At 40.3% G+C, this 22,315-nt stretch overlaps 2 protein-coding genes across 2 annotated transcripts in view; both read right to left on the bottom strand.

Annotated features, from left to right (window-relative positions):
- Nucleotides 1-12,027, bottom strand: part of cerkl (ceramide kinase-like) — a 22,029-nt gene extending 10,002 nt beyond the window's left edge. Inside the window, exons 1-5 of the mRNA XM_061088886.1 lie at nucleotides 11,861-12,027; nucleotides 11,201-11,310; nucleotides 11,123-11,125; nucleotides 6,092-6,322; nucleotides 460-588 (exon numbers count right to left, since the gene is read on the bottom strand). Of these exons, the coding sequence (XP_060944869.1) occupies nucleotides 460-588; nucleotides 6,092-6,322; nucleotides 11,123-11,125; nucleotides 11,201-11,310; nucleotides 11,861-12,027 (640 nt within the window). The remainder of the gene's footprint in view (nucleotides 1-459; nucleotides 589-6,091; nucleotides 6,323-11,122; nucleotides 11,126-11,200; nucleotides 11,311-11,860) is intronic.
- Nucleotides 12,028-16,452: 4,425 nt separating this feature from the next.
- neurod1 (neuronal differentiation 1) lies at nucleotides 16,453-18,482 on the bottom strand. Its single transcript, XM_061088887.1, has 3 exons — nucleotides 18,241-18,482; nucleotides 17,233-17,462; nucleotides 16,453-17,015 (listed from the first exon to the last, which is right to left on the bottom strand). The coding sequence occupies exons 1-3, from the start codon at nucleotides 18,480-18,482 to the stop codon at nucleotides 16,453-16,455; spliced, it is 1,035 nt and encodes a 344-aa protein (XP_060944870.1).
- Between the last annotated feature and the right edge of the window lie 3,833 nt (nucleotides 18,483-22,315).

Below are 22,315 nucleotides of genomic sequence, written 5' to 3'. Positions count from 1 at the left end.
GGAGGAAAAAAAGGGGGGAAAGAAAAGGAAAGGAGGGGATGAGACAGGATGGGAAAGGAAAGGAGACAGCGGGAGATGAAAAAAGGAAACGAGGAGAGAAGCAGGGTCGTCTCCCTCTGTTACAACAGATGGGCTTGGCTTCGCCCTCTGTATCAGGTTACCTAGCGACCAGGGACTGCCATTAACTCTGACCTTTGGACCTCCTCTACTCACACACACACACACACTCACACGCACGCACACACACACACACACACACTTACACACACTGATTTCCCATCTTCTGTGATATCAATAAAGACGGGATCTAACTGTTCACTGTGGAAATTTACACAATCATTTTGCCATGACACGTCTGAGCTGTAGCATCGCACTAGATGAGGTATAAAATAAAAAATCGATACCATCTATTTGTTGTAAAACTGATCATTAGACAAATAGACAGGAGGATGGACTGACCCGTGATGTCGGTGCGGACGTCGGCCATCTTGAAGAGCGGAGCCACGTGTTCTCTGTAGATGTGCACAGACTCCTTCTTGTGGCTGCTGGGGTTGATGAAGACCTTCAGGTACCTGGGACGATTGAACCCTGCACACACACACACACACACACACACACACAGCAGACACACACACACACACACACAACTTTATAGCTGATTGGTGAATTAAATACTGAACGTCTATGAGAGAGTAATTAATGGGATCAGTTCTTCTGTTTTATTACCTCCCCCACAGAGGTTATCTTTTTGTTTTATTTGTCTGACTGTTAGCAGGATTACACAAAATCTAGAGGGCAGATTACCAGGACACTTAATGGATGGATGCGGTATGAGTTGAGGAGGAAGCCATTTCATTCTGCTGCTGATCCAGGAATTTGGTTTAACTTTCTCTGCATTTTTTCCAACATCATTCAATTCAATATATATTGGAAGCTGTAGCTATGTGCACTTACAACACTCTCTGAAGCAAAATATTCCAAGTGACAGGCACAACTAAAAAGTGAAACCTGGGAGATAGAAATGGATTGTGTGCCACACGTGGGTACACACACATAGCTTTAACTATGAGGTATTGACTGTCTGCGTGGATGGTAACTGCTTTATGGGTGATAGTGCTGCAAACAGCTTTATAATGCAGCAACAGAGCCAATCACTGAGTTACAGATCTATTATGTTATTAGGGGAAATTTGTGGTTCATCATTATGATACTGTGGCAGGACAGATTAGATTATGAGCGAACCCACAGTCTAGATATTTGATGGAAATCACTGCATTGTGAGTTATGCCATCAGTCTTGGACCCTGCAAGTTTTTAATGTTCAACTAGTTTAATTTACAACAATTTATTTAGTTCCAGCTTAAAACCCAAGCTGTTAATGTATTTAATGAAACAATCAACACATTTTCTCAGTCTTTAGTTTGCATTGTCAGAAAAATCTTAGCCCTGGACGAATAAATAGTAGAATGTAATGTGAAGACGTTATAACATCTGGATGAGGCCTGTTTGAAGGAAAATATCCAGAATATCAGTTGCAGTGCTGGAAGATAGTGTGTGTGTGTGAGGTTACATGGTATTGACTCCTAACTACAGTAACACACTCACACACACTCTAACCCCCTGTACAGCCCATCATTAGGCAGATTTAGAGACCGCATTATAAATCCCAATAGACCAGCACAGATCAATATACACACACACGCACACACAAGCTCCATTATCCAGCTCCTTACAATAATCTGCTCCCAAAAGGCCATGACCTCGCCCTGTTAATGACCCTGCACACACACACACACACACACACACACACACACACACACACACACACACATTGCACCCCCTGCCATAACCTCACCCCACGGATCTGATTGGGCTCTCAGGAGTTCCAGTGAAGAGCAGCTACCCACCACCCCCACCACTCTTCTCTCTACTGGACCCCCACCATTACCAGAAGCTACGACCCTCTGGTGTATCCCAAAAACTGAGACCAAAGGATGATTCCAGTAAGAGCCCAAAGTACTACAGCATTTACTCGATTAAAACTTTTGTGATCAAGGACCTAGGATGACCTTGGGGCTTGTGATGGCACCTATGACTTTGTCGAGAGGTTCCCAAGGCAGCACCAGGAACCAGGACCCCACTGATGTACCACAGATCATTAACTATAACTCTGATATACACTGAATTAAAACCACTAAAAAAGCAAGATCACATGTAACTTGGTCCAAAATCACTGATTCATGACTGAAAGAAAAACATACATTCTCAATCCTTATGCTGATCATACCCGCCCCACCTCTCTGTCTCTCTGCATGATTGATGCTCTCTCTCTCTCTCTCTCTCACACACACACACACAGTCTCATAGGATATGATGTCATTGAGTTTGTTGATATTTCTCTCAGAAGAAAAAGTAGAGCGACACAGAGATGCAGAGGGATCAAGTGTCTATCAGATCATCTCCTGGCCTCGGCCAGCGGCCCGTTGCTATGGTGCTGCTGAAGTATCACCATGGTAAACAATCCTGGTGTTTCCTAAGCGGTGACCAATGAATGTTATTGACAAAAAACAGATTACTTCGGTTCAGACTCCATCAATAAAGATATTTAAGTTGATGTGGTTTCAGCTTCTGTAGTAAGAACATTGAGTGTTTGTCTGTGGGATGAACGTGTGCTGCACAAACTAATAAAAAAACAATAAAAACACTGAATATGAAGAGAGACAGGAAGGCATGTCACTATGGATACAGTCACTAACTTAACAGACACCAGTTAATATGTAGCACACACAGACAAAAACACACAGTGGGTTAGATGAATAGGCACCTTGAAAACATGTGTGTAGTTAAAAGGAAACAAAGTGACCTCTGTAATCTGACTTCTCATTTATTTTCTGCTTGAGGCTTGCAGCTCAAGGATACGACTCGTATAACTACAACTAGTAGTCAACAACTATTACTACGACTGGTGTAGGCACCTGAATCTCAAATGGAACAGTCAACAGTCAAGTTGCATTATTATGGGTATTGTAGGCAACAGGTTTTGACAAGGAAATGTGAGAGATAAAATATATCTGGTAATATCTGCTGTATCCATTTTGATCCATGTATGAAAAGGGTGAGTCTGACAATGCATAAAAACACATTAAAGAGATGATATTATAATATTGGACAAAGGAATCACTTCCCAGTAAGAAAGATTGTTTCACTCCACTGATTTTAACAGATGAACTTGTAAATCGTGCTCAAGGTAAGTGTGAAAATGTGTTACAGCTGAATAATTGATAAGTTGACTAACAGATAAACAAGGCATGTTATTAATTTGAATGATACTTAATCAGGTAATAGTTAGGTAGAGTTTAGAAAGAACAACACATAAATCAAAAGAACTCAATAGTCTGGACAAGCTCTGCCTGTCCGGCCGTTCGCCCTGTGAGCTCCGCCGCCGCCGCCGCCGCCACTGACCTGTCAGTCTGTTGTGCTGTTAAACAAGTGCAGCCAGTCCATACAGCCGTCTGAGTGTGTGTATGGAAACAGACTCTATACAGCGTCGCTGCTCGCCTTTTGTCACCCTGACTGCCATTCACCCTCTGCACAGTGTAATGCAGCTGCTTCCCACAAGCAGACAGCACAGACTAACGCTCTGGAGACAGGAAGGGTCTGCTCCCTGCTCGCCATTGTGCGTCTGAATGTTCGGACCCCGAGGTTAAGAAGTGGCGGCGGACTGCCCGCTTCGCAACGCCACGATTCACAAAACAATACGCTTTTCACACTGACCTCTGGCTGGAAAATAGGCTTAATGTCCACACGGCAGCAGAGCGGCCGAGTGTGTGTGTTTACCTTCCACTCACACACAGAGACTCCTCCGTCGCAGTGTGCAAAGTCACAAAATCACAAAAGCCGTCACAGTTTGATGTGCAGTGTGACCATGTGAGCTGACACGCGACCTGTGAGCCATTCATGTGTGTGTGCGTGTGTGTGTGGGAGGCCACAGAAAAACACTTAAAGAAGTTGTGACTTTGCTGCAGGGCCTCCTGGGTAATCTGGTTTGATGGACAGACAGACGGACGGACAGACAGGTGACCGGCGATAATGTGTCAGACCGATGCCATGGTGACAGGAGGATGGTGGCGTGTGTGCGTGACCTTTGACCTCTTCATTTGTGGAGGGCTTGTAACGTCTCTGTCTAAGCTGACATCGCTGGATGAACATAGAAAACCTGAAATGTAATGTGTGTGTGTGTGTGTGTCTGAGTGTGTGGAGGTTAAATCCATACACCGCTCAAACATTTCTATTGTGTGTTAAGTGTCAGGCAGGCGACGCCCACTACAGTGCACCTGGGAAACCAGCGTCTGGGAACTTCAGCCTTCTGCAGCATCCAGAACTATATTAAACATGTCCTGTGAAGACGTGGTCATGGTCGTGTCACTGAGGTTGAAGTTATGTTAATTCATACAACTTTATTTTTTACAGGAAACCGGATGAATTCAACAAACACCATCACTTCATTGATGACAAATGACACTGAGGGAAATTTATTAAGTTGACGCCCTATCTCACACTTTTAAAGAAAGTGAAAATAAATCCTAGCCCTCATCTGGATAGGAACTGAAATCTAATTGGCTCTTCCCCGACCTATACCACATGCTTCCAAGTTGCATGCTTATCTGTACAATAGGGCAAGGGTGAAAACATCCTCCCTGGCGAAGGTAATAAAGATTTGTAATAACTTTCGATACATTCAGAAATCAAACTTCTGATCAAGCTATGTATTCCACAAGATATTGTATGGTTGGAAACTACATGTATTTCGTTGTTAAAGAACTATTCATGTTACTTAAAAGGATGTTAACTTTGATCCTATAAACTGATCCAGAAACAGTAGATGTTTTTATGTTTTCTTCCACTGAGTAGGAACTGCCTCTTATTTTACCATCCAGGTAGGTAACGTCTTTGGAACAAAAGAAAGGCTTGTCCATTGGACATTTTTTCACATAACTGGGGGGTTTGCGAGCTACATCTATTGTTTAAATATCCACATACTTTTGGCCGTGTGGTATATTAACCCAGAGTTCCAAGTCCCTGCACTTGAATTAAAGTGAACTCCACACAAATATGATTATACAGACAGAATTTTAGCTAATCTCTCTCGCAGACAATATGATTCAGCAGCTGATGGTGTGTGTGCATCTCTTTGTTCCACTGGATTAGCAGATTAGCAGCTCTACTGTCTGATGTAACTGTGACTCACTTGACTCACTCATTAAACTAAGTGATGAACAAACTGATAGAAAACAATGAAATTATAATCTGGAGCTAGCACCACATCTGTCTGACGGGGAGCTGAGCGATGTTAGAACGAAATCCACAGACGTTTCAGTATAAACAATTTATAATGTAAGTCTCAGCAAATTACAATCTACTGCGCTATTATCACTATTTTATCTGCATTGTATTTCGGATCAGATAAATCCAACCCTGAATGTGTCTTTCTGATGGTCAGTTTAATAAATACAATAGCAGACAGATGGTGCTAATAGCAACGCTATTACTACATCCCCCTTGTGAGTGTGTGTGTCTGTGGGTGTGTAATCATCTGATAGCATGACCCTCACAGAAGTCCTGAGTCATATTTCCATTGTATCTCAGCACTTATGTAACACAGACAAACTCTGAACATCACTGATCTACACAGCTCAAAAAAGCTTTGCTCCGATGAGGAACCCAATTCAAGAAAATGATCCACCAACAACATTTGAGCAATTAAACATAAACAGTTTTTTTGAACTTTATTCACAGATATTCAATATGTTGTCTGGCTGTATAATGTTTTATTGTTAGTGCACGATGCAGAAATAGGTTTTTCAATTATTTATACAAATTGTTCTTCAAAACATATAAATTACTTTAGTTTCCAATACTTTAAATTCATTCTTTGGACATAATAATAATAATAATACTTACAATGCTTCTCAGTTTTTTTATCAGGTCTAATTGTCGTCAGGTCTATTCGGGTCATGTTCGGCTGTCCTATTGGTTCCCCTTGGATCGTAAGTACCTCTACTTCATACTGATTGCCTGACTGTGTGTCTTACCTGTGAGCAGCTCCCTCAGGGTGTTGTACCAGGTTTGTGTGTGTTCCGCGGAGGCGTTGTTGAGGTGAAGCGTGTCCACCTCCAGCTTCCTCCCTGTCCTCTTGCAGCAGAAGAGGGCCACGCCGAGCACGGCTCCCCCCGACTCCTGGCCTGCTGCTCGCCGCCGCTTCACCTTCACTGCATAAACGTCCTGCAGCAGCAGCACACCTGGCTGTGTTACACATGGCTCACCTGCAGGGGGAGGGAAAAAGAGTCAACACACAGCACATAAACACAATATGAACCTGACTTTACAAATAATGGGTTTTAATGATCTGTGCAAACTTGCTCCATTTGTTTCAAACAAATATCTGTTTTTTAACAGAGGACAGATATTAAGCTGTATAAACGCTAAATAAAAGTTTTTTTTATTTCTTCTCTATATAAGACACTTTTCTGTCTTATGAAACAGAAAGGTCTCCACAATCATATATGTTTTGTTATATGTTATGTATTATTCTGTTTGTGGTGCATTGTATTTGTAAGTATTTAGTATTATTAGTTTAATTTTCAAGACTGATTGTGATTATACATCCTTGTTTGGTATGTTTTGTTTTATGTACTAGATATTTTACATCTGTTCCTATCATTGTCACTATTAGCACTGTTAGGCATTTTGGTTTTGCACTGATATTATATATTACCAATATTATGTTTGACTCATTTAAAAGGTCTGTGTTATGATTTTTGTGGATGACATTATCTGTTCGCCATGACTCATGTTGCAAAGAGGAAGTGTTCACATTACTTTGTTCACCCTCCTTATTAATCATAGTAAAATGTGAATGTAGCATGCATACTGCTGCTGATGGTTCATCCGTGTTCAAATTTTTAAATATATTACTCACTAATCCATTTATTAGAGAGGAGTTCTTCAAAGCGATTGGTCCATGTCCCATTAATCATCCAATCTTCTGAAGATTTTAGTGTACTGAGCTCAGAGTAACATAAAACACACAGACACACACACACACACACTTTTTCCAATACCATGTTTGCTGACATAGTGCAGCAGAATTATTCTGTTCTAGATTTAAGCCTCGTATGTTTTGAAAATTTGAAAATAATATTAAACACGGTACGGGATATGTCACTAATCTAATGCGTTAGGTTTGGTTAATTCTTTCAAAGCTGATCAGCTCAGCATGTTTAATCTCATCTGAAAAGCATGATCATTTCTAATTTATTTATAGTTTTCACTTGTCTGACCAATTAATGAGCAGTGACCAAAGAAACTGAAATTATAAGTGAAGGCAGTATTTAGTTAGAGTAATTCAATGGGTACCACTTCCCTTAATTAGCATCTCTGAGCAGTACAATGGTATGTAAGCAGAGATAAGGAGGACATTTTCAGTATTTTTCAACAATTTAACGCTCACCTATGAAGACATATTTCATAATAGTGCACCTGTGATTAGTGTGTGTGTGTGTGTGTATCATAATTCAGTGTTTATACAACTTATGGGTGTGCACATGAGGAGAAATAGCTGTTTAGAAATGTATAAATATAATAATTACAGTTTATCTGCTTCCGCACACAGAGGATCAGATTCATCAGAAAATAATTATATTTGATGACGGCTGATTAACGCCTCCCCTCTAGAAAATATGCTCCTGCTGTTATCAAATATCACATAACCACCCACCCCGCGTCTGCCCAAAGAGGCCAGCGTCCATATGTCAGTGTCACAGTCTGTTGTTGTTGCTTCTTTCTCTGCTTATTGTGTTGATATAGTATTGTAAATATTAAAAGATATGCTCAGTTTTTTATGGATACATCCCATCAGATATTACAGGATAGACCACTGCCGGTTTCGGTGATAATCAGGTTTACCGTGGAGCATTGGCTAATGGAGTGAATGTGTGTATTTGAGACAGACACAGTCACTAGTTACGGAGCAAGTCTGTTACGTTTAAAAAGAAAAAAATATCCAGTCATGTAAGCTATTTTCTTTACTTTTCTTATTAGTGCATTTCTAATTTAGTGAAGCCAAGAGGACAGACGTAATTAAAAGTTTTAAATGATATTACAGAACAAACTTTTCCTTAAACAGACCACAAATATACACCTATCACCCTTGATGTAAAAACAGTCACCTGTTTTAGTATTGATTTATTTCTATTGGAGCTGCCTTTTAATTCAGTTGTTTTTTTTAGCTTTTTAATAGTGTAATTTCCTGTTGCATCAAATGTGTTATTGTTAAAAAAATAAACAACAACATGAAAAACATAGGTTCAAAGATTAGCTGTTTGTTATTATGTTATTATGGTGAACAACAGCAACATTATGATCCTGAGAAAAACATCTCTAGCAGCTACATGTTCTATTTTCGATGCTAATATCGTCACTCTGTTGTTGCTGAGTGGGCAGTGTACAGTGGGTTTATTAAAGTTTGTCTGATGAAAACATGTATGATAGAAGAGATCCCAAAAAATAAATGTGACTTTAAACAAAAAATCTTGAGCGAGAAATGTGAAATGTTACATCCAGCTCATTGAGAATTACTCTCATCCGAGTTGACAGAACCTACAGAGCTGCTGCACAAACACACACACACACACACACACACACACACACACACACACACACACACACACACACACACACACACACACACACACACACACACACACACACACACACACACACACACACACACACACACACACACACAGTGTTGCCTATCACAGGTAGTGGAGATGAGCTTCCCATCAAGCCCTCTCCAACCCACTGTGCCTACACATGCAAACACACACACACAAACACACGTTGGTGTGTGGGGACAATTATTCATAATACATCATAATTAATCCCCAGTCCCATGCCTAAACATTACCATCATTACTAAATGCCTAACCCCAATACTACCCTGAAGCTTCAAACCTAACAAACAGCTAACTAACGTTCTGAGGACCAAAATAATATCAACACTAAGTAAGATCTATGGCTATTACTGGTTCTCAAAGGGATAGAAGTACAAGTAACACACACACACACACACACACACAAGCACAAACAGTGGCAGTCAAGTCTCATGGTGACCAGGCCATGTGGCTGACTGTGGGAGTTATGGATTACAGTTTGATTTTACACACACACACAAACACACACACACACACACTTCATTGTCACTGATGACAGTGATCGTGTTTTGGCTTTAAACTGATCAGTTATCGTTCCTTCACACTTCTCACTATTAATAGATCCTCCTGAGATCCTTCACTGTCTGCAGGAATAAAAGAGCGTGTCAGTTCCACACTTGTACTAAACCTAGGCCGCTTATTTGGGTGTGTAGTGAAACTGGATGTTACATTTGATTAAAGAAAGAATACAGACTAATTGGACATGATGTTCCACAATGCAAAGCACAAAGGAGCTAGAGATGCTTGGCAGTTTATGTTATGGCCACAAGCTCAACTTTGAAATCATATTTTGTCTATCATTTATGTAATAAATGAGGTTCAGTACAATAGTACTACAAAATACTGTGTCTGTCTGACAGCTCAGGTCTCGCCTCTCAGACAGACAAACAGGCCAGTAGGTGAGACAGTGAATTCATGTGTAGAAATAAACAACAACAGCTGATCCATTTATATAGAAATATATAATCAACACACACACACAGCATGCTGACAGGCTGACTGTGCAAGTGTGTGTTAATCTCCTCACACTGAGAGACTCTAATAACCCCCCACGGGCCGAACCAACTGCTCTCTATACTACAGCCAACACACACACACACAATTCTGGCTTAATGACATTAGTTTGGATGAAATACAACAAAACAGATTGAGGCACGCGGACACACACACACACACACACACACACACACACACACACACACACACACACACACACACACACACACACACACACACACACACACACACACACACACACACACACACAGTATTTACACCTTCACCCTGCTTCACTAACCACTTCTGTCTGAATGGATTTCAACCAAAAACTAACACACAAAACCTGCACCATAATATCACCACAACATGACTGAACAGAAGACTATTTGGATTTACAGGATATGTCACAATGCATGTTCTAAACTGTACAAAGCTTCTTTATACCCCCATTATAAATAAAAAATAAAATCTGTGCCTCTTCAAACATTTGTGATTTTTTTTTTGCTTATTGAGGATGTAGCACAAAATCAAGCTTTTGATACGCTTTGTTATTACACAGAGAAATTTCTTTCTGCTGACATTTGCTATGATCAGAGCTGCGGGAAGTGAACATGTATGAGATACTGCTCGAGGGAGGATGGTGGCCTGCACCTACAGTTGGTCCAGACTGAAGGGCGGAGAAGAAAAAAAAGGCACAATTCTCTTCTCTTTTCTTACACGAATCTTCAATCACAGATCACGAAAGTAGGTTTTTTTCAAATTATTAACAACAATATATTGGTAGAGTTTATCATGCATTCATGTCATAAATTATATATTCATCTCTCTAACATGATAGAAAAATTAACAGCTTTTACCAAATTGTATGTATTAATATCTGTATTGACATTGTTGATGCTGGCCTGGTATTAGGTAACTTGCTATTAGATTGAAACCAAATTTTTCAGGGTTAGGGTTAGGGTCTAACCCTATAAATAAATACTGACACAACAAATAAATTCAACAATTGACAATTTCTATCATCATAATCCTTGTTTCTTTTCTTGCTCAATATTTCCATCAGTTCTGCCTCAGATGACACTTTACTGATGTTAAATGTTCCACATCTACTCTTTTCTCTATATGTGTGGTGCATATGGTGTTGGCTGCTTTAACACAGCAGGTCTGACAAGGAAATGCTGATAGAATCACATTAGGTAACCAACACTGTTTTTTTTTGTCTTTTTGAACTGTCCTACCTCTAATAAAGAGCCATGAGGAGCAGCCAAACTGTCCCCTGCAGTGGATGTGTGCGTCCAGATGTCAAGTTTCAGGTGGTCTCAACATGAGAGAACTTCTCCATTACTGCACCAGCTGCCTCGACACACCCACAGTCTGTCTGCCTGTTAGCGATGATCACCAAGACAACCCGTCGCTGTGGTTACTGACCTGTGGGGGTCTCAGGCGTGATGGGGGTCCAGCTCAGTCTGGTTCGGGTGAGCAGGACGTCGTGACTCTTCTTCCCCAGTCTGAAGATCCCACGCAGCACGACACATTCACTGACACACACAAACACACACACACCAATCAGAGGTCATTTACAAACATTTATCAATGAAGCAAGTAATATTAAAAATTATGGCAGCAACTGATTTTCATTACGAATTCAGCAACCCATTATTTTCTCAGATAACCGATTATTTATTTTGTCTATAAACTGTCAGAAGATATTAAAGCACCCTCTTATTAAAACACCTGTTGGCCAGTCGTATAATGTAACAACATCCTGCCTATATAAAACACTGCTGTTATTTTGGTAAGGTTCTGAAAGCATTTTACACAAAATTGTTAAAACAACTTCCTGCATCCATGTTGGTTCATACCAGAGCAACTACACATTATTTCACCATCCCTGTATTTATCTGTTGATTACTTATTGTCACCTTCATTCAGTCCCTGAAAGTACTTGTCACTAACAGGTTCTGACTTCAGGGCATTTACTTTGAAGGAGTCGTGTATTTGCAGATTCCTGTCGCTCTTGACAACTTGTATGACACTCCTCTATGGTTCTGTGTAGAACTTGGAGAACCTGAGGAGAACCTCACTCACCTGTGCTCCTTTTCCTCCTCTTCCTCCAGCTGCTGCTCCTCTTCCTCTTCTTCCCGTCTCTCCCTCGGCTTCTTCTTCTTCTTCTTCCCGCTCCGTTTGTCTGTCTTCTTCTTCTTCTTCTTCGTGCTGTCTTTCTGCTGACTCAGCTCCTCCTCGGGCTCCGACATGATTATTAACAAACAAACAAACAAACTCCCTCCAGGTAAACAAAGCGGCAGCTGAAGGAGCAGTGAGCTAATAAACCAAACTCACCCCCGGCAGGTTAGAGTTTATTTCCGGGGTCTGGTCGCTATGGAGACGTCGCGGCATCAGCCTTTTACCGTGGAGACGGCTCGGGCATGTGGCAGACGGGCGGCGCGCTCCCGTTAAGATGCGGACGCGCGCACAACCTGAGTCACCCTTCCATCGGTTTATGATTGATAATCGATCAAATTTGGTGACAGAGTTAGTCAGATCGTTTACTCAAAATAAAACTACTAATACCAACCTGTGTGAATATTATGTTACAGGTTAAATTACTGCATTGATCATACAACAGAACATGTACTTGTAGTAAACCCATTTCATGTCATTTTTTTCCCTTTTAATTATTGTAAGCAGGAGAATAATACTGTTTTAAGTGAAAAACAGTATTATTTTAAAAAAATGTAACGCTTAATGATTTAATCTACATATTTGAAAAGGAGTGAAAAGAAGAACAAATTTATTCAATCTCACCCCTCCTCCTTAAGTCATTAATAGTCAAGAATTATTTTATACTTAATCCATATAAAACTGTCTGAGTAAACAGTGAACACTCCTATTTCGTAACATGTAATAATACCTATACATTAATGAAAACATCTTAAACAATACAAAACACATTGTTTAATATGTCAAGCATAAAATAATTTAGTTTAAATAAAACTTTCTTTAATTTGATCCATGAACATCGTAAAACGGTAAAATTGGCATTGAAATTCCAACCCAATGTAAAAGCTGGATTTAAAAAATACTGCATCCTTCAAACAACTGTCTCTTCAAATCTACAATTTGTGTTGTTTTTATTCATGGGTTTTGTTGAGTTTGGTTCAATCTTTTAGGCAATCAATTTTCTGTGAAAATTTGATAAAGCTTTACACTACCAAACATCAGGCAATGTTAGCAACTAGCAGGTGAATATGGTGGAGTTTTTAACAGCTAAAGAGTAGGATATCAACTTCAGGAGATGGTGGAGACCAAAACAGAGCTAAAAGAGAGTTGAGCATTGGACTTATATATAATGTGGGTACAAAACAGGTCATCTCACATCGAAAGTCCACATCTTGTCCTCTCATTCAATCAGTCTCTTGCTAACAGGGAACTTTGATGTGGATTATACTACCTTCAGGATTTATACCAACAAAAGTGCCGTAAACATAAAAATAATGAACCGATCAAACTTTCAACTTCATTGTGGCAACATGATGATGTCAGTTCATACCATTTGATCATACATTATCTTTCTCATGGAAGCTTTAGGTCTCTGGTCCTATCATTTCAACTCTGCATTCTAGCCTTACATAGTTTTTCAAATTTCTGTCTTACTACCCTTTTTAGTTGCGGAGATATCTTGGAAAACATTTTGAAAAATATGGACTATATTTTGTTGACCTTGACCTTTAACTGATCAGCTAAAAGAGTTAACCACCTGCAGATACCCTCCCACATAACATCCCCACCAAGTTTAGTATAAATCCGTCCATGAGTACGTGAGTTATTGTGCACACACTTGCTCGTTGTCACTGTAAGTCCTAATTAAGTATAATGTGCTAACAGAGTTGTTGATACTGTAGTCATGGTTACTTGCCATCATACTGTACATGATTTTAATAGATACCTGCCAACCAATCAGAGAGCAGGGTGTTTCCTGGCTGTGGTATAAATACCATATTATGAGCCACAACACGGCAAGTGTATGTTGTTAACAGATGGCGTGAGTTTAAGTTGCTTTAATCGGTGTTATGATCAGCCAACAGTCTGAAACACAAAACCTTGATCACAAAGGCTGCTGCCAATAATGCTATTAATACCTCTAATACCGCCTCTGCTACTGTAGCTGCTTTCCCACTGAGATGAGGAATGATTTCATGTTGTTTGTGTTCCTCATTTTCTCCAACTATGAATAAAAAGTAAATTTTAGCTATTTAACGCAAGTTCCTTTGAATTTACTCCAGATCTTGACATGTAATTATAAATGTGTGTTGTCTTGTAATTTATCTTAAGAGCAGCTTTTATTTGTAGTCACTAAGTACTTTGATATTTTTGCTCCACATACCTGTATCTGACAGGTGCTAAAAAAATATTGTTGAAATAGCTTCTCCCCTGATAATTTTTATGCTGTGTTTGCACTTTTCTCTCATTGTTATTCCACTTTAACAGGGAGGCTAAATGGTGGGATATGGCCACCATATTGTCTCTGCTGACTTACACACAAACACACACACACACACACAGACACGCACACACACACACACACACACACACACACACACACACACACACACACACACACACACACACACACACACACACACACACACACACACTCAGCAGGACAGCAGTATGTATGGCGGGAGGGCTCTCATGCATAAACGAGATCATTTTCATAAATTAAAGTCTTGCCTGCAGAACGAACATCTGTGCCCTTCACACACACACACACACACACACACACACACACACACACACACACACACACACACACACACACACACACACACACAGTAATCCTGGTTTTGTCCTTCAGTCACTGTGATAATGCTGTTAACATGTTAACAAGGTTTTCTCTGTAAGGAGATATGAGTTTTACCCTCATTTGTCAAGTATCCTACTTGGATCCTCAAATCCACTTTTAGAGCATTGTCATCACACAGAAACCTTCAACATTCTACGTTGTCAGTCTTGTCCTTTTTGAGGTTGTCCACAGGTTTGTGAGCTGGTTCTAAATCTTCTTGGACTAGTAAACCACATTTATGTTGAGTTATATTAAATATATTGTATTTTCCTGGCAAAACCTATGACTTCTGTGCTCATGCTAAAAAACTGAGTGATTGCATTACTATGTTTAAAGAAGATCATGTATCCATGTAGGTTCCTGATATGCCAGAGCAATTTTAAATGATTACACTATTTTTCTATTTATCTGCTGAATACTTTCTGTCCTCATTATTCAGTCGTTGAAAATACTTGTCAACAATACCTAGAGCTCAATGAATCCTGAGATTCATTTTGTCTGACCACCAGTCTAAAATACTGATTAATCTAAAATGAATAGGGGGACCTAAAGTAGTGTCGAAAATCTTCCGCTGATGGATTATCTGATTTATAATTCATTTCTGTACCAAAAAAACATTTACTAATCCAATAACCAAATCATTGGTTGTTTGGGTAATTCATCAGCAGACAGCAACAGATTCAAGGTTAAATTCAAGTTTGGTCTGTAAAGTGTCTGAAGCACATAAAAGCTGCTTCTTAACTATGGCACAACCAAAACTGGAGATATGATATTTATGTGACGCTGAAGACACATCCTGTTTATTTACTGAAATTCTACAGTTTTAATATTTTAATGTTTTACTTTAGATATTATTATTAAAGTTGAATTCAACTGACGTGAACTCAACCAAATTGGACTGAAGAGGACTATAGCCTGGACAGAACCTTTGTGTGTGAGGCAGCATTTGAAGGTAATTAACTGACAATGTTTTTTAAAATGTTTGGTTAAAACCATTCTTACCATCTCGATGAAAAAAAGGAATCTGTGATTGATATATCAATATATAAAAGCTTTTCCAAAGTCGAATCTCTTAATTAAACATCTGTAACTCAAGTGTATACTAATAATCGAACTGGGAACTGGGGATACCCTGCAAGACCCTGGAAACAATCTCATCAAACTGGACTTAACTGTGGTGTTTTGTTGTTTTGTTGTTTTGTTGTTTTGATGTTTTGTTATTTTGTTATTATGTTATTGTGTTGTTGCTGATGAATCAGTCTCTCAAATGAATCACATTGAATTCCTTTTAATAAAAGGCATTTATAAACATCTATCTTATAAAATATGAACAGGAGTCACATGAAATGTTAACAGAACACTACAGGAACGTTATAAAAAGCATAAAAGTAAAACAACATGAACAACATGAACACTCTGGCCTGCTCCCGGCTTGGAAACCGGCCGCCCAACACTGGCCTAACAGCATCTCACTGACACACTGACCCAAAAATAGAGAAATCTTTATTCTTTCAACATTTGGAATCATCAGCTGAGCTGTGCTCAGGTTTTTAACGAAATTGCATAGGTTCTTCCAGATTATTGCTTATTGATTATTGATTATTTTTATGTGATAATATGGATAATATTGAGACATTCAGAGACCATCTCCGCAGTATGAAGCGTTACAAAGGTTACATCAACAAAGTGATATCATCGCCGAACCACCATCCTCATGACCAAAGCGAGTTGAAGAGCCTGATGCAGAAGAACAGAAAGGACAGAAAGAAAGATATATAATGATCTGTCTGTCCGTCTCTTTGTACATCAGTATCTCAGTCCTTTGTCCTCCTCTTCCTCAGGACTCATGGAAGATGGCGTTCAACTGGGCGTTCATCATCCGCTCGTGGTGCGAGTGTCCTTCAAAGCCCATCAGCCCGTCCGCCTGCAGTTCACCACACCGCTGGTTGTTCCCCCCACCACCGTACATGGCATTGTGTCCCCCAGCTCCTCCTCCCCCATAGTGCACGCTGAAGGAGAAACTCTTGTCGTAGTCGGCAGCCGCGACGACCTCATGCTTGAAGGACGAGGAGAAATTTCCATTGATGCTGAGTGGTGGGCTGAGGGGTGGGTCAAACGCTGGCCCGTCCGAAACCAGGACCCCATCGAAGAAGGGCTCCAAGGGGCCATACGGCTGACCTTTAACCTGGTGGAAGATGTGGGAGGGATCCATGGTACCATAGGGTGGGCTGGGCAGACCGGCTGTCAGCCCTGGATTCTGGTAAGAGTAGTGTCCAGGATAGGAACTTGTGCCGGCTGGGGGAAGATGAGCCGGCAGGTCTGGTGTCTGCTCCGGCAGGAAAGTCCGAGGGTTCAGCTGCAAGCAGCCCGCCACTAGGTTAGTGGTCGGCTGAGAGAGACCTGAGAACAGAGAGAAGATATTCAGTCAATGCTGATCAATATATTTAACACTTGTAAATAATTTCAATAACTAATATTAATTTTCCCAACATTGGAACTAGAGGGTACTGTCAGAAATGTGGGGTGAACTGGTATTTCAATGTCACTTCGACGGTTTGAGGCCACTTGGGCATTTCTGTTCATGTACAGATTTTCTGTTGCTTTATTTGATGCTGACCTTTGCAGAGCGCCTGGACAAAGCTCATGAGGTCGGGAGCTTTCCCCGAGCGCAAGATCTCGCTAAGGGCCCAGATGTAGTTCTTGGCGAGGCGGAGCGTCTCGATCTTGGACAGTTTCTGAGTTTTGGAGTAACATGGGACGACTTTTCGCAGGCTCTCCAGAGCGTCATTAAGCCCATGCATGCGATTCCTTTCCCGGGCGTTAGCTTTCATCCGACGAACCTTGAACCTGCAGAAACACACAGTGAATTCATTGTTAGCCCTTTTGTCAATTAGCATATCTGTAACATCTCAGGAAGCCTGCACACTGTCTTTGCAGCTAAATAACCACGAGTAGTTAATACATTAGCATACACATTTTTATGCAGTGCATTTGTGCATTAACAGCACAGCCAAAAGGCCAGCACAAGTGATGGGGCAGTTCCTTTAGGATATGGTGGCGTAGAGACAGAGTCCAGGGCATTAAAGTCCATAAAGCAATCCCTGCTGCGGGTTCAGTTTAATGCTCTGTGTCCATAATAAACGTTGAAAGCAGCTTCTAAGTTTTAACGTCTTTAAAATTTTTTATAGCCGATGTTAAAAACAATAAGCATTGTGGCTCATACTTGAAGTTGTTCGCAATGAAAACAAAGCCTAATGGGTGATGTGTACATCACTGACATGGCATCACCTTTTAAATTGATTTGTTGAACATTGTAGAGACATGGTCATTTAATTTGACTTACTTTTCTGGCATAAATTCTCCAATATTTGCTCTATTTTTGGTCTCCACCGACTCCTGAAGGAAATATCTGGCTTTTTAAGCTGCTAGATGCTCCATAATGTTCACCAGCTAGGTATTTTTGAGTTGTGCTAAATTAAGCTATAGTCACATTTTGTTGCTGGTATTAAAATATAGATAAAAGTCACTAGGAAGGTTTGTACAATGGATTTTATCAAGCTCACATGAAGAATATTTGCTCTGAAAACTCATAACGACAAGAAGAAAACACATCTGTCTCCTTCACCTCTGGACTCGAGCCTTTGTCATCTTCTTCCTCTTTGGCCCTCGCCGCTTGGGTTTGTTTTCACCATCTTCCTCCTCCTCCTCCTCCTCTTCCTCTTCATCGTCATCATCGTCTTCCTCGTCCAGATGGTTGAGTTGATCCTCCTCCTCCTCCTCCTCCTCCTCTCCTCCTCCTGGGCTGCGGAGCTCCTGCTGCTCCTCCGACTCCACTGACCCCTGCTCCTCCTGCGCAGACCTGGTCATGATGCTGATTCTCTGAGGAGCAGAAGAAGTGTGGTGATTAGATAACAATGAAATCACAAAGAGGGAGTTTATGAACACAAACTAACATGCTTGTTAATTAGGGCACTGGTCATGATTATAAAGAATTTGTTAAATGCTTCAAAGGTGATTCTCCCAATTTGCAACGTTTCATATTTATAGGAACAGGTGGAATTTACTTCTATACACCAAACATTTAGCTTTTTAGGATTTGAGCCGTTGTTTGTCTTTATTGTGCAATAAATAAAAAAAACAGCATGGCTCAGAGTATATATGTGAGTTATATCTGTGTTTTCTGTCTGTGTATTTGCATAAATACATTGTACTGAATTCAACTGTATTATTAAAACTTGTATTCCCATGAGATCAGACTCTATTTGTATTTACCAGAATCAGCAGGTGTATGAATAGAGCTCTTAAAAGTAGAAACAAATTCAAAACATCTGGCGATTGACGAAGATGAAACAAGCTTATTTTAAGAAAGAAAGAAAGAAAAAGCTTTTAAATCGATCTTTTCCCAAAATCGAATCAATATGAAACATTTATGAGCAGGCGCGTATCCTGATTTAAATAATTAAAACACCACTAAGTTTATCTTAATTCACGCGCCTCGTCAATTCTCTTAAATGAGACCATTTCATTTTAATCAAATCAGTTCGTGATTCCTCTTTTGTGTCTGTGCGGGAAAAAAGTAATACCCGCATCTTAATCAATTTTTTGCGAGGAGAAGCGACATTAGAGAAAGATGTAAGTTCAATTTGATTTAAATCAGTGATTGATTTTAAAATTACTAAAACTGTCAGAAAAAAAACCTCTTGTTACCTGATGAAATGTGCAGCTTTAATCGGTTAAATGCAACAGTATAATCTAGAATAATCTATTCAAACGATGACTCATTTTAAATCCGCTAGAAATATCAAATGATTTTACATTCACAAGGTAAAAAGGATTTTCTGATAATATCTTACAGGGAGAAATAACAACCCAGGCAAAAAGACTAATGATGAAGGAAAAAACAACAACAGAAGCGTGGTTAATTCAAATTATAGGCTGTTAGAATAAGAATAAAAGTTAGAATAATTGACGCTATGTTGACAAATCAAATCCCTTAAATTATCAGTTTTCCGCTGAATGGTCCCGTCAAATAAACGAGAGAGAGACAGGTGATGAAGGTGAGCGAACAAACAGGACGGCCACAAATACTTTTAATAATCAGGCAACAATTATCTAAATACATCAGAGTAGAAATATTCCCTGGAATTGCTATTTTTCTTATTATATAGAAAGACGTTTTATGGAAAATATTGACTGGTTAACAGCCGAGGGCACACGGACCATTTAATATACAAATTACAAGCCTTGAAGTAATAATGAGGACTAAAAACAAAGTGAAAATGCTAAATAGAATTTAAAAATGCTTTGGTCGATGTCTTACACCTGCTGATTCAGTCTTTACAAGAGTTTAAACACATGAATATTAATTTGACATTAATGGTCAGATTGAACAGGTCACACAGAGATACGAGGAGCCAATCACAGGGCGAACTGATCAATCAGATCTTGGTTATAATTCTGTTAGAAATTAAAAATAAACTTACTTTTTATAATGAGTCGCTGTCCGTTAGATCGCGGGCATCCCGTGTGCTCTGTGCGCGTGTCCGTGCGTGATTGTGCGTGACCTGCTCTGAGCTTTCTGAGGGGTGTGTGCGGGATGTTGCTGCTTTTATACCCATCACCCGCAACACACACAAACACACGCAATGGATGGAGGATGCCAATTAGCATATCGGTGCTCCGCCCCCCCCCGGCACGCGCCATATGGTGCAGACGTCATTAAAACTGTCCTGGTTATCACGTGACAAATCTTCCATTTGTATGAGCCAAAGAGTCTCTCTCTCTCTCTCTCTCTCTCTCTCTCTCTCTCTCTCTCTCTCTCTCTCTCTCTCTCTCTCTCTCTCTCTCTCTCTCTCTCTCTCTCTCTCTCTCTCTCTCTCTCTCTCTCTCTCTCTCTCTCTCTCTCTCTCTCTCTCTCTCTCTCTCTCTCTCTTTGAAAGAAAAGTTGACCATCTGTCCACAGGCATGCGCACACTCAAAAACATGTGTGTTGTATGTGATGATCATAAGATGATATTTGGAACAAAAATGTGTGTGTGCATGTGTGTTGCTGAAGAAGAACTGATGCTGCTGATGATGCTGATCCGTATCATTTCAAAACTACAAGCGCCACCTCTGTCCCCTTGGAGGCATTAAGGGCCCCACAGAGGTGACGACACACTGTGAGGTTGATAATCCGGACTCTTCCTGTTGGCCTTGGGCCTCCTCCTCCTCGGGCAGCAGGGTTAGCAGACTCCATCAATCAGAGTGATAACATTTACCGACAACATCATCAACTTACAAAAAGGCTAATCTGAGGTTGCTGGTATCACATAGGTACAAACAAAGAATCCAGGCCCACTCCACCACCAGTTATAGCAACCATGTTTAACATGATGGCATCATCTTGCAGGGTAGCGATTGGGGATGGAGCTGTTCTCGGGAGGTCCTGTGGATACATCGGTCGACCAATCACGAGTCAGTCTCAGCTGTCAATCATGACATTGGACCTTGTTTCTATGGCATCACATATATAAGTGAGAACAAATTTTTCAAGAAAAAAATCGCCCTTGGAGAAACATCAGTGGGATTTGAATGACTAACTAAAATTGTATCTATGGTGTACCTTTGGTTTGATCCCATCCAATAACAAGGAGGAGTCAGGATTTATGACCTACACAGCAACCAGCCACCAGGTGGCGATCAAGACACTTTGGCCTCCCCTTTGAGAAGCAGTCTTGTCCATCTACAGTCTATGAATGGCCCCAACACCACACACATGACAATGAAGTAACCTAGAAATAGGTCCATAGACATATAGTCTCATTTGACATTACAAAAACTTATGGGCAGGTCGCAGGTGAATAAAGAGACGACTCATTGGTGGTGTGGTTTGGGATACTGTGAATAAATCTAGCCAGGGACACTGTCAGTTTTGAATTGAAGGAAACCTCTTGGGGTATTGGTTGCCCTCAATTAAGCAGTTCTTGTTTTATCATTAAATTAATCTCCAATGCCGGAACATACCATACCAACCATGTTACTGGGTGTACATGGTTGGAGCGTGGCTTTAATCCACAAGTTTATCTTTAATCTAACATTCAAATTTAATATTATAATATCCAATTCGTGGGCCCCGGACTCAGACCATTCTTCTTTTTGGCCCTCACTCACAGTTATTAGAAGAACTTGGAGAAGATAGACCATGGTACTAAATGGATGAGAGTCTCATTATAGTTGACTTCAATATTCATCTGAATGAGGCCTCTGATCCTGTAAGTAAAGTATTTCTGCCTCATGCTGGAGCCTTTGGTTTCTCCCAGTTTGGTACAGATACATTCGATGATGACTTGTGACATTTACCTGACCTTGCTGAGTAATGACCTGTGATGCTGGCTCAGCAGAAAGGAGGTTTATTAGGAGCAGTTAATGCGTGACAGTAAAATATATAATTGTGGAATAATTTTTAATAAAGTTTAATTTGTTACTTCACGGACCACCACTAACCATACCACTTCCTATTGATGGTTAAAAGCTTACAAACACTTTTTCCTATCCTGTCCTACTTTTGGCCGAACCACATGAATAGATTTACCCAGGTGGCTTTAGGTGCGACAGCACCATGGTCGACTGCACCATCTCTGATCCGCAGGAAAGACGCTGTGGACTTTGGACCATACCGATCGCTATGGTGACAATAAACCGGTTGCTAGGATGTTACC

Source organism: Limanda limanda, chromosome 16, assembly GCF_963576545.1.
Source record: "Limanda limanda chromosome 16, fLimLim1.1, whole genome shotgun sequence".
Classification (NCBI taxonomy): Eukaryota; Metazoa; Chordata; class Actinopteri; order Pleuronectiformes; family Pleuronectidae; genus Limanda; species Limanda limanda.
Note: the sequence above shows the minus strand (reverse complement) of the source record. Positions and strands in the feature narration are given on the sequence as shown.